General features: G+C 40.4%; 1 protein-coding gene across 1 annotated transcript in view; it reads right to left on the bottom strand.

The window, feature by feature from the left end:
• PTPRE (protein tyrosine phosphatase receptor type E) overlaps positions 1-18,274 on the bottom strand; it is a 149,159-nt gene that overhangs the window by 17,522 nt on the left and 113,363 nt on the right. Inside the window, exons 6-10 of the mRNA XM_066619135.1 lie at positions 14,675-14,811; positions 6,343-6,433; positions 5,325-5,401; positions 5,156-5,192; positions 2,965-3,062 (exon numbers count right to left, since the gene is read on the bottom strand). Of these exons, the coding sequence (XP_066475232.1) occupies positions 2,965-3,062; positions 5,156-5,192; positions 5,325-5,401; positions 6,343-6,433; positions 14,675-14,811 (440 nt within the window). The remainder of the gene's footprint in view (positions 1-2,964; positions 3,063-5,155; positions 5,193-5,324; positions 5,402-6,342; positions 6,434-14,674; positions 14,812-18,274) is intronic.

Consider the following 18,274-nt stretch of genomic DNA (forward strand, 5'->3'; position numbering starts at 1 on the left):
TAAAATTGTCAAGGCACACCATCAGTTTTTTGACAAAAGGCACACTGTACTGTTCGTGGGGAGCTCACATCCCCATAGGCCCTACTAACAAATGACCCTCCCCCAAACTCTTGCGGCACACCTGCAGACCATTCGCGGCACACCAGTGTGCCACGGCACAGTGGTTGAAAATGACTGACGTATTGTAATAGTATCCATGAGGGATCAGTTCCAGGACTCCCTGCAGATACCAAATTTTATGGATTGTGAAACCCATGTGTGTGACATCCCAACACCTCAGAAGGCCTCCCTGATCCTTCTGCAAGGCATTTTCAGTTTTTTGACAAACCAGAAGTGCCTTTCAGAAGACTTAAAAGGCTCCAGGACATGACTGAGAAGCACTTCTGGTCACTTCTGGGAGGTCTCCAAGGCCCTCTCATCATGGGCTTGATGTCTGCCTATATTCAAATCTGTGGATGCTGGGTCCACGGATAAGCAGAGCCCACTGTATATGTATCACTGTACAGGAGGTCTGGCCTAGAGGGAAGAGCTGCCATTAAGCCCAAAGATTTAGCATCTGAAGGTGATCAGTTCAAGATCACTGGAAGCCTCCGTGAGTAGTGAGACCTGGAGAGCTGAGAAGCCAAGCTGAGTCCTTTTGGGCGAGAGGCAAAAGAAACCGGCTCTAGCTCTTTCTGTCTGTGGGAGGCAGCATGCAGCCAGAGTGTTTCACCAGACCATGAGAGATCTACCTAGACCAGGGGTGTCCAAGGTTTCTGGCAGGAGGGCCACATGGTCTCTCAGACACTGTGTCGGGGGCCAGGGGAAAAAAGAATTAATTTCTATTTAAAATTTGAATAAATTTACATAAGTTTACATAAATGAATATATTAAAGATGAACTTATATGAATGAATGAAGGTCTTGCAATAGCTCAAGGCCTATAAAAGGCCTTGCACAAAGCAAGGCTGGCCTTTCCTTTGCTGCCGCTACTGCATCACAGATGTGAAACAACAAGTAGTGGAGGGAGCCTTTATCCCACAGCTCATGCAAGAGGTCAAACAGTCACCCTCACACTGAGAGCAGTTGTGTTGGTCCAGTGTGGGCTCCAACAAATCTCCCGTGGGCCAGAGGCTCATTGGAGACTGGGGGCTCCCTGAGGGCCACATTGAGAGGCCTTGAGGGCCGCAAGTAGCCCCAGGACCGGGGTTTGGGCACCCCTGACCTAGACTGTAGATTGTTCTTGAAAGACATATTTGCTATTGTAAAAAAACCCCTCAGGGGTCTATAAAAAAGCCTACCTAAAACATCTTGAATAAAGCCAAAAGGAGCAACAAAATGGCCAGACAGGCAGCATACAAATACCAGTTATTATTACTACTCCTGCTCACCTTCTTCCTCCTCAGCAGTTTAAAACCAGCCTCACTTACCATTGTAATGGCAGGAGAGTGGCAGCAATCTATCAATCAATAGCTAACTTTCAATTCACTTCAAGGTAAGTGATCTCCTCCTTCCCCCTGGAACTCACAAAAGAATGCAAAGAGAATGCAAAACAGAGGTGATAAACACTTCAGCTTTACATTCTTTTGCACCTCCAGGGGGGAGGAGTGGTCACTTGCCTTAGAGTGCAGTGAAAGTAAGCTGTTGATTGATTGATTGATTGATTACCTACCTGCTACCGCTCTCCATCATTACAATGGTAAGCGAGGCTGAGTAAAGGAACGTTTTTCCTTTAATTTAAAGGCCCCTTCTCAGAATATTGAGATAAAACCACCCATGAATCTACCCATGAATAATTAGGTTATACCTGCATATATCAAGTACACACACACCAGGATTCACTACTGTTGCAGATCTGCTAGAGAGTTTACTGTGTCTTCCATTTTATCAGTTTAAGCAAAATGTCTTATAAGGTTATGTGTAGCCTAATATGCGGGGTAGCAAATGACACAGCAAAAATAGGCAATGGAACTGGCAATTCCACTGAAAGTGAGTGGAAACATTTTCTTTTTAATAGCACAGGGAGCGCAATAAGAAGTGAAACCATAGCAAGTGTACAGTCCTAAAGCCCTGCCACCATGGTTCTGCTCTGGTTTGTAGCTATCCTGTGTTGCTATTTTTTATTTTTATTTTTTAAACTCACACACACACACAGGGGGGGGGGAGAGAGAGAGGACTGTTATATGTTTAGTGTCAGTATGCAACTAGGCCCTAATTCGTACCTACTAGTTTTAGTAGGTAGTACGAATTAGTACTACTAATTTAGTAGTAGTACGAATTAGTACCTACTAATTCGTACTACTAATTCGTACCTACAAACCCCGGCCTGGGGGCCACTTGTGGCCATCGGGGCCTTTCAACCAGTCTCCAATGAGCCTCTGGCCCTCCAAAGACTTGCTGGAGCCCGTGCTGGCCTCTCAGCAAGAGAAAGACTGTTCAACCTCTCACTTGAGCTGTGGGACAAGGGCTCCCTCCACTACTTGCTGTTTCACGTCTGTGATGCAGCAGTGGCAGCAAAAGAAAGGCTGGCCTTGCTTTGTGCAAGGCCTTTTATAGGCCTTGAGCTACTGCAAGACCTTCATTCATTCACACAAGTTCCATCTCTAATATATTCATTTATGTAAATTTATTCAAATTTTAAATTGTAAATTAATTCTTTTTTTCCCCGGCCCCAGACACAGCGTCAGAGAGATGATGTGGCCCTCCTGCCAAAATGTTTGGACACCCCTGCTCTAACGCATGAACTTTCACATGGTAATTTTCTTTTGGCTGAAAGCATGATTCACAGGCTGACACATAAAACATTAATTTCCTCAGTTAATCACCAGTTAAAATGAATTTTTTTTGTTACTTTGCCACACTTAAGCAATTTTGCAAGAGACCAAAGCTTATTAAAGAACTGGAAAAGGAAGTGGTTACATTAGTAACAGTTACATAGGATACGGAACAGCTCAGAACAGAACAAAGGAAAACAAAGATGACTTACCTCTTTTCTCTCTTTCACATTTGTTAACATAACAATGGTTGCAGACTTCTGTTCCCATATCATCCTCCAGAAATCATTTACTGTGTCTTGCTTAGGACCTACACACAGAATGCATCTGTTGAATAAAAAACAATGCAACACTACCAAAGCCAAAAAGCACCACTGTCCACTAGACAACCTCAGTGGTTGAGAGTTACCAAAACTCATTTTTATTTAAACATGTTTTATACCACATTTCCATTACTAATGCTCAAAATAGCTAACAATATTTTAAGACCCTCCCCCCCCACACACACACATTAGAAACTAATATTAGAAGTGGCAGCAATCCCCACTTAGCCATAAAGCTTCCTGGGTGACCTTGAGCTAGTCACTCTCAGTCCTGCCTACCTCACAGGGTTGTTGTGTGAGGACAAAAGAAGGAAGGGACCATGTACATTATCCTGAGCTCCTTGGAGAAAGGGCAGTATAGAAATGTTAAAAACAAACAGCATTTAAATGATAGTATCATGGGTGCTGGACCAACATCTCAGGGGAGGGTATTCCCAACACAAAACTACCACAGAGAAGGCCCAGCTAGCACAGTTACAATTATGACTTAAATAAATTTGTGCAGCAGAAGGTAGTTCTGCAATTAGTTCATACAATGGATGGCATTATAAGTATGCTGCCTTATTATCAAAATGATTACTGGGCTGGGGCACCTCCCTTACATCATTCGGGGCTCTTCAGTCTAGAAAAAAGGAGCCTGAGGGGGGAAATGATTGAGGCATACAAAACTATGCTGGAAATAGAGGGATGTTCTTTTCCCTCTCATACAGCGCCAGAACTAGGGGACATTCACTAAAATAGAGTGTTGGGGGAGCTAGAGCAGACAAAAGAAAATATTTATTTACCCAGTTGTAAATCTGTGGAGCTACTTCACAGAATATGGTGATGGTGTTTGGCCTAGAGGCCTTTAAAAGGGGATTGTGCAGATTTCTGAGAGAAAAGTCCATCACAGGTCACCAGCTGGGGCGGTCCTGAAGGTTTTCCCGCTAGGGGCAACCCCCCCCATTCACCACTGCCCCCAACCCAGAAGTAATTGCAGTGGTGTCATTGTCACTGCAATTACTTCCATGCTGCTGCCTCCTTCCTCTCCCCTTTGAAAAAAGGAGAAAGGCAGCCCGGGCTCTGATGGAGCTTTGTGTGCCGCTGCTAGTGGCACAGAAGGTTCCATTGGAGCTTTTTCATGTTGCTGGAGGGCACCTGGGAGGCATGTGCTGCCTGCCTCCTGGAAGCAGTGCTCCCCTCATGGGCGTCATTTCCAGAGGCATGAAAAATCTCTGATGGAGCCTGAAGTGGCGTGCGCCTCTGCCAAAATCGGAGGAGACGTGCACCCCCTTCTGGTTGGGCCGACTTCCTCTTCAAAGAATGGGGAGGAGAGGAGGCCAGCCCTCAAATTGGTGTGGAACTGCACTGACAGCAGCTGTGCTCCTGCAGCCACTCTAGGTGGGCCACTGTGAGGTACAGGAAGCTGAATGAGATGGGCCTTTGGCCTGATCCAGCTGAGCTCTTATTTTTTCATTTTATTTTCAGGGGATTTTTGATCCCTGGAAGTGGTATTTTTAGAATGTTTTATGGTTTTGCATACCTTGGGTTTCCACCCAAGCACAGAGCAACTTGCCCTTTATTTCTTGATAGTCCTGTTTAGGCGATGACCAGGGCCCCTGGATTTTGCTAAAGGAAGGACAGCCCTTAAAGCAATCTTCATTACTGTTTTAGATGGGACAGTATTAAAGGGATATATTTGCCTCATAATAGTTTTATGAGTTTAAATGGCAAAGGATAACAATGGTGAATAAGCAGCACAGAATATAGAACACATAAACACACAAGGATACAAAGAAACAAGTATGGTTTTCTAAGGAGTTGCAATGGAATCAATCTTGCAGTCCAGCAAAATTCCAGAAGTGCTACTTAAAATTTAGTAAATGAAATTTTACTAAGGTAAAATTTTACTTAGTTAAAAATTTATTAAATGAAATTGTAAGTCACAAGTCTTTGCATCTGACTTGGTACATCCAAGTAGTGTACAGCATTGGAGAAACCAAAGTGCAAACTTCTGAAATTTTGCACATGCGGATGTACAAAAACAAAACCTTTGAAAAGAGAAGTTAAAGATAGTTCGGTGATGGGAACTGGAAAGTACCTTGAGCTGCAATAAATTTATTCTGTTCTTTGTAGCCCTGAGGAAAAAGGAAAGATGGGTATACAGAGTTTTATTTTTAATAGAAATCCACATTAAAAGGTGTATTTCCAAACAGTCAATGTGTTGCATACTGAAACTAGCAATTTAAATAGCAAAATGAATTACTTACATCTATATAGGAAGCATTAATGTAGTCTGAGCATTGAACTCCATCTATTTGCATCAAAATTACTCTGGAATGATCATCTGCAAAGAATCAACATACATAATCAGAGCATTTTTACAGCAAATATGGATACATGTTGACATCTCTCCAAAATGTATTATTTTATCCTTGAAAACAAACTCTGAAAGCACTTTTCCACTTAGTATGTTTCTCAGTCCAACAGCAGTACCATATGATAAATTGTTTATAAGTGTTACAGCTTCCATATGGCACACTGCAACATGCTCACAGTAAGTGTCCATTTTCAAAGCATCATTTTGGTCACAATGCAATAAATTCTGGATACAAATACTACATGTTATTAAAAACAAAGAATGTTGTGCCACCTTAATGACCAACATTTATTATGACTTAAGCTTTCATGGACTACAGCCCACTTCACAATATGCATGCAGTATTCTTCTCAGTTGAATTTTTAACCTATATGCACAGAGAGAAAAAATTATGAAGCTTAGTACCCATGAAATGCAAGAGTATGTGAGTACAGTGCATGAATAGCCAGTAAGCATTTAAGCTTTATGTGGTATTTTTACAAGTGCCACAAGAATTTTTTACAGCAGAATACCCACAGGGAAGCTTTTGTTACTCTGGAAAACATTACTCATGATGCGAATGGTCCACAGGTATGCCGCGGGAGGGTCATTTATTAGTTGCGCCATTGGGGGAGTTTGAGGGAGAGCAGAACCTGTGTCATTCTTCAGTTAGCTGTTGATCTAATCAATGTGTTATTCCATATAAGTTTGCGCAAATGCATTTTTTTGTGATTTCTATTTCTTAATACTCATTTTTAAAATTATCTAATATATCCTTAAAAAACTGATGGTCTGCCTTGACAATTTTAGTGCCTTGTCAGTGTCCCATGAGATGAAAAAAATTGAAAATCGTTGTACAAGTCTATTCAGAAATTTGCACTTCCAGAGGCATGCCTCACAGTTAGAAGAAATCAATCATTCAAACTTACAAGGTAGTATGTTGGGATATCTGTTTTTCTCCCTGTTTTCCTCTTTATTTGCCATCTCAAGTGACCCTTGCATGTATCCAGGTGGTAAAGACTACAGAGAAAACAGAAATGTTTTGGACAGAGTAGCTAAACAAAGCTGTTTGTTTAGGTAAAAGGTTTAAACACAATTCAATAAAGTTGCATGCAGTATTTCATTTTAACATTGCCATGTGGATAAAATGTATCCACCTAGCTCAAAATTTAGTGAAAACACCAAACGAGGAAATAATTTAAATTTTAGCTTTGGAGCAAGATGAACTTTTGTTGTTGAGCAAGTTATCATTATTTCAGATTGCCAGTTCAAACACCAATGAGTCAAAATAATTCAAGTGTATGGTGCCCTGAAAACTGAAGGACAGATGTTGCAAATGGTCAGGGTTATCAGCTGTGGGTACCAACCAACTACATGTTATATTAAACGTGTTGCACTGAGCCCAGTGATGTAGCTAGCCACCCTGGAGCCCGGAGCAAAGTTTACCTATTTTTGCCCAGCCCACAGGTATATACATTTGGTCCCTGTTGCATATGTGCAACGTTGGGCAGAAATGGCTTAAAAATTATTCCCCATGACACATGTGTTTTGACACTGATGTTGTCTTCCTTTGATGAAAATAGCAACTGTGGGACGTGGATCAGATTGTGACCATAGGTGCAAAATGTTGAATGTAGCAGGGCTATGCTGCAGTTCTGAACCTGAGATTCACCCCCTGACTCTGGAGACTTTTATTTTATTTGCTTTATGTTAGTAAAGAAAATGTAAGCATATCAAGGCCAACAAGATTAACATAATGTGTCATTTGTCTTCAGAAAGCTAGCAATGTGAATGCAAAATAAGAGGCTATAAATATGCTGGAGAGTGGGATTGGGAAAAGAAAATGGTGAAGGAAAGGAAGTAAAGATGAAGTTCTTGAACAAAGCTGAAATTTAGGGATTATTACAACACTGAAATTGCATATAAATGCTCATAACAAAGACAGAGAACTATAAACTTTGCTTTGAAAAACATGCCAACATACACTCTGAAGAATGGCCAAAACTACAAAAAATTCTCACACACACTTTCAGTTAGTGTATACTAAATAAAGATCTAATAAAATGACCTAGATTGTAATCTTTTACACACATACTAAGCAGTAAGCCCTACGGAATTCAGTGCAACTGCTGAAAAAATATGCATAGGATTGCACTGCTTGAATCCAACAGGTTTACTAAAGGCCCAATTTACACTGAGGTAGCTGCCTTTAAAAGATAACTTCTCTAATTTATTCCATAAAGTTGTTCCATAGAATTTTGACAACATCTTATAGACTTTTTTAAAGCCACATTTTTGCTATTCTTTCTAAAGAAATTGAATATACTGACATATATCTACTCTATGTTTACACAGAAGTAAATCCTAATGACTTCAATTAAACTTACCCTAAGGTGTGTGTGTGTGTATACAATAATAGCCCAAGGCTGCAATTCTATTCACACTTACCTGAGAGTAAACTTTATGGAGCATAGTGAAACTTACTACTGAGAAAACATGTAGAAGATGGCTCTGAGAGTTACCAAAAGGCTGAACAAAAAGAGCCTTAAAAAAAAAAAATCAAAAGTTCCAGACAGGTACTGCACAATGAAGAACTTAATTCAGACTACTGTATAACAGAAAATTCATCAGAAGACATGTAATACACTTTGTGTTTTACATTTTGTTGCCACAATATGAATAAGTATGCTTTTGGTTTCACTGTCCAGGCTTGCTTTGCCTCTAGTTCTCCACAGCAAACTTGCATTTCCGCTCCTGGGCCGGGGGCGGACGGTGGACACAGACACATAGGTTTACAATGCAGAATTATAAATTTGTAATCACATAAGCTGAAATAACAGTAAAAATTTTAAGTTTGAAGTTTAGTTTTAAGCAAATTGGTTGCTTTAAACATTTAGCTACCCTACCCTTTGAACACAGCTTTCTTCATATTCATGACAAGAATTGTGTAAAGCTGTTACTGAACTTCCTGTTTCTATAAAAGCTTCAGAAACAAGTGAGGTAAAGGAGACCTTAGACTTGTTCTCATTTCTCCCCTGTTCCTTTCCTTCAATATTGCACATAAAGTATGTAAAATTATATTCTGGAAAATAAATAAAACACTGACTCCCATTTCAGAATTCTACTAGAAAAGCTGTTTGTACAAGAAAACCACCCAGAATTCACATCTGTTAGTTTTACAGGTAGTTATGTCTCATAGAAAAGTTTTACACAGCATTATTAAATCCATGGTTCAGCATATCATATGAATAGGGCCTCTGGAGCAGGGTATAGGAGGTACACTGTACCTGGGTCTGAGGTCAAAAAGAGTGCCTAGGAACCCAATTCACATTTGAAGGGAGAAGAGGAGGGGCCCAAAAGAAACTTGTACCCCCCCTCATAAAATTCTTCTCAGTGGCTCTGCTTACATGAACATATGAAACTGCCTTAGGCTGTTCATCCATCAAAGCCGAGGTACTATCTATATACCAGTGTTCTTCAACCTTGGGGTCAGGACCTCAGTGGGGCTGCAAAGCCTCAGTTGTGGGGTCACAGCAACTTATGGGAATGAAAAACCACTGGTTGAAGACCACTGAACTAGAGCACCATCAGGTAAAGGGGGAGGCATCTGTGTAACCCTTCAGGTACCAGGAGATTGTGTTCCAGTCCTGCTCAGATTCTTAACAATTGTGCTAAAATAGTTTTCTCTAATGCCAACCTCTAATGTCATGGTAACTTTTTTCTGCTCTCGCTAATAAGAATATTAGTGAAAGTGAGCAGTGCTGGGAGGGCATTATGAGGGCAGGGAGTGTGTGCCAAGGGGGTGGGTGAATAGGGTCCTGGGAGGGGTGCGGGATCAGTTGTGGGATCCCCACTCTCATACCTTATTTATTGGGTTCCTGGCACGAAAAATGCCTACTAGCATAATATCCATGTTTTGCTATGGTATTTAACTACACTAAATCCACTTTGACTCCAATAAACTTTCCTTTGATTGCAATGAACAATTGAAATTTAGCAGAACTACCCCATGTCAACTACCCCAACTACTCTCCCTGTAATTATTGAAGTCATGGTTCCATAGAATTTTTTGGTTTAATAAATTGTTATTTTTGTATTTTGAATTGGTTTTGTACTATAATAGCATAGTATCCGTGTTTCGTAAGGGTATTTGCAAAAGTAAAGGGAAACAATTTAAGAAAAAGTATATGTAGTTTGAATAAATCAAAGCATGTTGATGCAGAAAAACAATGACGTGAAATTTGAAGTAACACTTTTGATGAAGAAATAACAGAGAAGACTGGAGTGAAAAAATATAGCGAAAAATACCTATGATCTTTGGTTTCTACTTAAAGACCTCTTTGTAGATCACATTGGTGGTTCTCTCCTCAGGTGCTAGGATCACCAGGCTGCTGGGTGAGCTAACTCTGGAGCAGGCCACATAGAAATGCCCATGTGAGAAGCAGTCCTCCCTCAAGTCAATCCTTCAGGCACCTGTTGATGGTCATAGCACCATCACCTGTTTTTGGTCAGCAAAGTAGAAAGGTCTGCTTTGCTATGACCACCTGTTGATGGTCATAGCAAAGCAGACCTTGAGGAAGAACTGCAGCCTCTTGAATTCAAAGGGGTACTTTCATGATATGAGTGGTATGCATGGTATGAACAGTGTATGAACAGCACAGCTGGTGAACACTGTGGTCTTGATGGTGTTTTTGTGGAGGGCCTTCACTCGCAGCCTGGTCCCATTGCAGAGTTTGGGTGGGTTGAGGTTCTGAAGCAACATTACTGGAGCCCCCAGTTTGAGGAGAAGCTTGTGCACTGGGAAGCCAGGAGAACTAAGGGTGTTGAGGAACTCTACAGGGTAGTGGATGGCATCATCCATTTGCACTACCGAGTCCACAGACCTGTGTTCCATTTCTGCCCCTTCAAACAACAGTGTTATTCATGACTGCAGCCTCCTCTCACTGGAACACAGGGAGAAGCAGAGCAATGTCTCCTGTGAGGGAAACTAGACTGTGCCACACAACTCTTGAACCAGTGCCCCTCCCTAACTCTTCTCTCACTGGAACAAAGGGATAAGCAAAGCAAGGCTGGCAATAACACACGTTCTCAGGAGACAAGCATGTCACAAAGTTGGGGTAGCAGAACTTCGCACTGAACCAGAAATACACTTCATATTACTGTTCAAAAATGGCTATTGTTTTTCTATTATTTTACTACCATACCAACTTAAAAAGGGTTAAAAGGGCCGACCTGGTCTCAGTTGCCATGTAGGCCACAGGCCATTCTCAGGCAGTAGCATGGGGGGAAAAGCCAGCCAGGCCTAAGTAATAGGAAGGGTTGTATAATTCAACTCTGAATTTAGATTTGCCCTTTTAGTGCTTAAGGCAAAATCCTGAATTATGTTTTTGTTTTTTTTAATTTATTACAGATAAGGGGCAAGGATGTGGGATAAACTTAGATATGGGGTTACACAGGTTAGATAACACAACAGGATAATTGACCATTGGATCACAAAATGCATTTTAGAACAAAGTTTAAACATCAAAATAAAACTAACTATGAACTTATTCATATTAATCATCACCGCATATGACATTAAAATGCTTAACTTAATCTACTCAATCTATAAATACTATCTATCCAATCGTAAAATGGCTTCTAATATCTTCTTACTTTATCTAAATCTTTATCTTTCATTCTTTCTGTTAATACATCCATTTCTGCAATTTCATAAATCTTATCTGAATTATGTTTTTAAGCATTTGTATAAGTAACCTTTGTAAGCAAAAACCAAGTCAGTATCTCATTGGAGCTAAGAGATATTGAGGAATCCAAGAAAATACATTTTACCTTTTCACCCCCTTAGGGTGAAATTTTAGAATATGGGATGCCAAGGACACAATCTGAAATCTTCTATATGCAACACAGATGCACTACCATGGATCTACAGTCCCCCAGCATCCCTGGTTATTCAAAGGCTACATGTCTCCAAGTATAGCCTGTATACAGGACGGTTCCCATATCCATTGATCCAGTACCACTGTTTCAATTATCCGCATATGGGGAGGCGCTTATGAGACTGAATATGTTCTTGCTCTATAGGTCACTATAAGCATTCAAATTTATAGCGATACCCAGGCTGCTTCCCGACTTGAGAAAACTAGATTAAGGTTTACCCAGATTAAGGTTTACCTCACCCCAGCAATGTCTTTTCTAGTGGCTGTCTGCTGGTGTCCCTTTGCATCTTTTTGGATTGTGAGCCCTTTTGGGATAGGAAGCCATTTGTTGATTTTCTCTGTAATCCGTTTGTGAACTTTTTGTTGAAAAGCAGTATATAAATACTATTAATCATCATCATCATCATTCGGCACACGGGAGCCACCTTGATGTGGTGTGCTGGCTTGTGTGCCCCAATGATGCCTATGCTGGAGGTAGTGTATTCTACCAACAAGGTCACCCAAGCCAGGAAGAGGAAGTTAACTGCTCTTCCTGATAACCTTGATTTAGTTTTTTCAAGCATGCAGGCTGCCAGGAAACAGCCTGTGCTGTTGCCACAAGCTTGTATGCTTATAGCAACCTGTAAAGCAAGAACATTTTTGGTCCGGTAAGCATTTAATTGACACATGGGGCCACAGAAACAGGGTTCCCCATATCTGCAGTTTCCATATTCGTGGGGGGTCCCTGGGATCCCTGGGGGATCCACCACAGATACAGGGGCACACCTATACTCCAATTCAGAAATCTGATCCCAACAGCTTAATCCCAACAGTGCCCTGGGATTTGTGATTGCCTAGACTGCAACACTGGAATGAAACTGAGGCACTTACCAGAAAGACATGTATCATTATGCTCTATAGAGATTTGGGCATGGGTGTTCAACCAGTTCTTTCCATTTGTTCCTCTAATGACTGTTCTACCATTTCCCCCCCTACTACTAGTAGTAAAATTGCACATTTTAAAACAGTCATTGTAGGTTTATGGATTATTCCAGTTGCAGGCATTTCTATTGTAACCCAGGGCATTTTTAATAGCCTTTTCTAAAAATATCCATTCTCTGAGAAATGTCCACCAAACAAAACCTTCACTGAACTATCAAAATCCTTTAAAAACAGTGAGTCATCTTGATATCCATGAACCTTGTATCCCAATCCAACAAGGGAGATATGGACTCTTCTGTGAACATATTCCTTTGCTGCACTGGGAACTCAGCCCATCTGCATCACAGTGTGTACCTGGAGGAAAATCATGGTGCAACCCCCACTGCAATCCAGAGACCCTATTGCTGTCTTGGATCACTACCCATTTTCATGCAACACCATGTTGCAAATTACAATCTCTGGACAGGACTTCAGAGTTTTAAGGTTCTATACATTTATGGACACTCATTACTAAACTTAAAATGGGTATCCATGTTGTGCAGGAAAAATCCACAGCATCAAAAAGAAAAACACACCATCGGTAAAAGCAGAAGGAAAGAGATTAGTACTGAATCACAAAATATATTTGGCATTTTACTTAGTCGACCCACATTTCCCAGGTTATCAGGATAACATTTAATTACTATTTCTGGCTTTTATTTCACAGACATGCAAATATAAACATTTAATTTATGGAGATACAGTACTGCAGAAACATGTTTGAAAGCATATAATCAAAATACAAATTGCTGACACACAGTGTTGCCAATTATAGAGCTCACGTCACTCTATATTACAGCCTTAAAGGGTACAATCCCATACTTGAGACAGTTTAATTGGCATTTGTTTTTTTCATTTTGATGAAATTTGAATGAATGTGGTACTCCCATTGTTATGTCTACTTCTGTCATGAACTGGTGAAAGAAGGAAAGAGGAACAAAGAGTGGATACAAACAAAACTGAAGAGGACAGAGAGCAGAGGGGAGGGCTGCATTTGCAGGAAAGTCTTAAAGCCTATAAAACCAGATCTGGAGGGACTAAAGGACAAAAATCACACTGAAGAAAGAATCCTGAGCAGCAATGTAATGTTAGCATAATCCAAGTGGTTTCAACAAACATCCTCCTTATTCCTCAAAAGTGTCAGTATGTTTCTTTCAAAGCAGGAAGGTCAGATTTTCATAGGTAATTCAATCTCATAGGGTGGTCCATAAAGACTTTTCTGCATATAGAAAAGATATCAGATCTCAGATCTCCAACTTCCATACCAGTATACACTGTATATTAGACACAGTCTGGCATGACAGAAGTGGCCACGTGACAGAAGTGGACAAGTGGGTTGGCCACTCCTGTTCTATAGCATCCTATTTACTATGATGGCTCACTGTGTGCTGAATATATAGTGCACAGATGAAAAACGAGATAAAAACCTGGAAAGGCAATTGGGTAAGCAGTTGTTTTTAGGAATGGGGCCAAGACTTGTACACTTATGGGATACTGCTTTGAACAAAAAGTAGACTCAGAGAGCTAGGTAGAGAAGAACTACAGCAGTGTGTAGATGTGTGTAGGGGACAAACTGACAACAGAAAGCATAAGAAACACCCAGGATCTGATAACAAGGACCTTCTTAGAGGGTAGGCAGAGCAGTGGTTGTGAGCAGGGCTTAATAAACAGTGCTATATACCTGGTTCCATATCTGGCTCCTGAATCAGAGAATACTATTAAGGTCTACCATCTTCAATGGACCACTGGCAAAGTTAGTCATGCCTCAGCAAGATTGATAGGTATCAAAAAAGCCAAAATAGTCAAGTTTACAAAGTACAGGTGGTGCCACCTTATCCACAAGGGTTCTGTTCTCATGGATACAGAATTCCATGTGAAATTTTGGGCACCACTGAGTTCCAAACATGACCAGCTCTGGTCATCTCAAGAGGTTTCAGGTTGGGCTGAATGAGGCTCAACGGAATTCCGTGTTGAGCCAAATCCACAGATAAGTAGGCTCAACCTGTACAGACTAATATAGTATGCTAAAACAGAATGCTAAATGAGGTTCATGTAAGCATTTTACGTTATGTTGGCCTACTTCCAAGCCTTCTTTAGATCACTTAAACATCTTTTAAAGCTTTATTAGCTATGGATGACATCCAGAATAACTCACCTGTGAATGGAAGTGCACATGAATGGAAGCTCTCTCCAAAAATGGAAGTTCTGCTCATGCAGGGGGCCCTTTGAGAAATTGGAATACACCTGTTCTCAGAGCTTCTATTCATGGAGTGCAGTTCTGTTGATGGAAACCATGAACCCCAGATGCCACTCCAATGGCTTTGTGTTGACAAAAAAATAAAAAATAAATATGAAGACTTACATTAAACTCCTCTCGAAATAACTTCCCATCATCAGCTGCTCTTATCCGTATTTCCTCTTCCAAGTGCTCTACTGGAATAGGAAAATACTTCTTTGGGCCAGAGGGAGACCTCTTGAGAAGCATTACTCTTTGCTGTTCTGTCAAAACAGAATGCCAGATACACTGTATGATTATTGCAAGGACAGACCAAATTGTTTATTGCTTTATTTTTAGAATGACTATTTTTTTTGTTTTAGAAACACATTTGTATGGCTGAATCAAAGGAGAAAAAGGACACCCAAAAACATCCAGCTGGTAAACTGATGGCTTTGGTACACACGATCATATCCCAAGTTATACTTTCAAGAGCATGGGGTTTACTAAAATAATGTAACAAGATACAGGACCTGGAGAAGCAATCTCAGATTTTGGATTTTAACCCAACATTGACCAAGTGAGTCATACTAGAAACCCAATTAATTTGGGCATTAACTCTTCCACTAATGAGACTATAAATGTATTTATACTGCCATAAATATTCATCATAGTAATTTATATTTCCAAGGCAATAAGCAGGTTCATTAGTTGGTTTAACTTTCATCCACATCTTGGCTCTTAATTTAATGGTGTTTAGAGGTCCCCAGAGACACAGTGAATAGGTCAGGCATGGTGGCTGACAAGTAAATTTGAACACAGGATAAAATGCCACAAGTAGATGATATCTTTAACAAATGTCATAGAACACTCAAGATGTTAATGTCCAATTCTCACTGAGGTTGGGCCAGAGATGTACTACAACACAGAAAGCTATGTCCCAACCCTGGCTTTCTTGCCAACATTTAAATTTATAATAAGCAAAGAGGTGGTTTTTTGGGGAGGGGGGCACTCATCATATGAGCCCTCACACCTGCAGTCTGAAGTGTTTCAGTCTAGACACGTTTTTTAATCCAACTGATGACTAGATTGAAACTAGCTGTAGAAAAGAAGCTTAAGAGAAACACAGTAGTCATTTTCCAAAAGGATGCTAGAAGAGAAACACTAAAGGCATCATTAGGCTCAAAGAGGCCAGGCAAAGAAGCAATGGAGTCAAACTTGCAGAAATGAAGATGGATTAAGTTTCAAAGCATAAACATTCTACTTATTATGATGGCTGAGCAGTGAAACAACTGTCAAAAAACACTGCTGGCTCTTTTCTTTTGTGGACATTTCAAAGCTTAACACAGGGAACATCTAACGAGGATTACCTTATGTTGAGGAACGTGTGAGGCGGCAGGACTATGCTATCTTTTAAAACTCAGTCAAACTGTATAATTTTAGGAAATTGAGTGACTTTAAAAACAGATAAATGAAAAAGCATTCTGATCCTTTCCCCATTATCTGAAGGACTGCCTGCCTTCACCTGCCTGATTATCACCTGCCTGTGTGCTGTGATAATCTTCACCTTCACAGATTATCACCTGCCTGTGTGCTGTGATAATCTTTCAAGACTCTCCTTTGCGTAATCTTTGGGAGTAGTGACAGTGGAGAAGGTCTTCTCAGCCATGGCTTCCCTTTTGTGGCATGCTCTTGTTAGGGAGGCTTGACTGACACCAAAATGTATAAATGCCTTTTCAGCATCAGGCAAAGACCTATTTATTTTCCCAGAATTTTTATCCTGAAATATTTTTAAGCAGATGTTTGTTTTTGTTTAATCAATTGGTGCTTTTATTCTGGATTTAGTTTTTATACCTTTTTATGTGAAGTACCCTATAAATATATATTGGTGGCATAAACACTTTTTACGACATACCATTTGATAGAAATTAAGTATTTTATATCACTCTGTACCTTGAAAAGCATAATAGACATGCTACATTCATCATCATCATCATCATCATCATCAAAGCCCTGATTCCTGAAGAGAGTGTTCATGCATTGCACACCATAGTCAAGAGACACCGTTTAAATATTAATAGACATCCGATAGGATTTTTCACTATCCCAGACAGCTTCAACCTCTGAACAGGTTGTTTGCACAAAAAGCCTTTCTTTAATTTCTAATAAAATAATTATTCAGATAATATCAATGAAAACTGATATATGAATACTCTACAATGAAGTCAGCTTACATGAGGTAAATTGTGCTTTTTACAGAAGTGGTACAGGAGATGACACTGGGTCAGAGCAGTTGTTACGATGGCTCCCTGATGAATGTGGTCAGCAAAACATGTGCCAGCCTTGGAAATTGGCACTCTCACCCTGGTGCAAATTTCCCCTTCTTCAGTTAACTGTAGATAAACCCATTTCTTTATGGCATATACACAACAGGGATCAAATATGTGGGCTGGGCAGAAAGGGGTTAAGCCACTTCTTCCTTTTCCTGGTGTGATGTCCCTCCAGACTTCCTGGCCAGGTTCACTATCATGAATTTAACCTTCCCTCTACTCAGAGGTCATGTCTAGTACTTAAAACATTGTCTGACTTCCATGATATTGTAACTGCTGCCACTAGCAAACAGTCTTTAAGGCCACATTACAATCATTTCTTCCAGCTGAGCAGTCAGGTCTGTCTGTTAGCAGGTAGCCCTCCTGAGCTGAGTTACCTGGGTGAAAAGGAAGTGTCTTGACCCAACACTCTTAGTTTCTCTCCACATATCCCATGTCAGCTAAAGGAGACCTGGAGGCAAACTGCTCTTTAGGGTTAAAAATTACGCAGGTCTGTTTAATTGAAAAAAGGGAACGGTTTTTTGGAAGAAAGAAATAGGGAAATGGAATATAACCAAATTCTATACTTGAGATCAGAGGCAAAAGAAGCAAAATCCTCAAAAGAAAATAAACTTCTTTTTTGACTAAAACTTCTCTGACAAAGTTCATTACAAGCAGCATCCTGCGATACCAGAGAGCCAAGAAAAATTAAGAATCATCCCTTTCCTTGCTGGGTAGCAGTGGCATTCCTCTTCACCTGGCTGGTACCTCCTCATGCTGACCCCAATGAGACTGTTCCTTTTTATCTCTTTCTGGGGAACTGCCTTCCCAAGTATTTAGAGGCTGGTTTAAGCTTAATAAACCCCAAAATTTAAACACCTGTTTCCAACTCAGGTGTGGACTCAACCCAATTACCAGATTTAAGCTAAAAACTCAGCAGGAATCTAGGCAGTTTGGGCCAAGGCTTTTTGTTCACTATGTCAGAACCAGAGACAATAGTGATTTGATGTAAAAATGCCCTGTTGTATGTACCACAGAGCTCCTGACAGAATGGTAAAGGCAACAGGTTGATTGCCAAGTCAACATCAATGAACTCAGAGGCCACTGATATACAGTTTATGCCTTGTTATCTGCTAGGGTTCCGTTCCAGAACCCCTAGTGGATACAGAAAATCTGTGGATAAAGAAACAGTGGAAAAATAGATTTAAAGACCCACTTCCAGGTTTCTTGCCCCTCCATTGCTGCTAATAAGGTCGTGTCTTGACATCCACAGGGGTTTGATTCTGGGACTCCCTGCTGATACCATAAAATGTGTTAAATAAAAGCAATTTTTAAAAAATAAAAAATGTGTCCCTTTACAATTGTGGTTTAAAAACAGCTCTTTTATTGTTGTAGAGAGACAGTTAGCAATCAGAAATGCAAAGGAGCCCTTGCCTTT

This window comes from Tiliqua scincoides, chromosome 3, assembly GCF_035046505.1.
Source record: "Tiliqua scincoides isolate rTilSci1 chromosome 3, rTilSci1.hap2, whole genome shotgun sequence".
NCBI lineage: Eukaryota > Metazoa > Chordata > Lepidosauria > Squamata > Scincidae > Tiliqua > Tiliqua scincoides.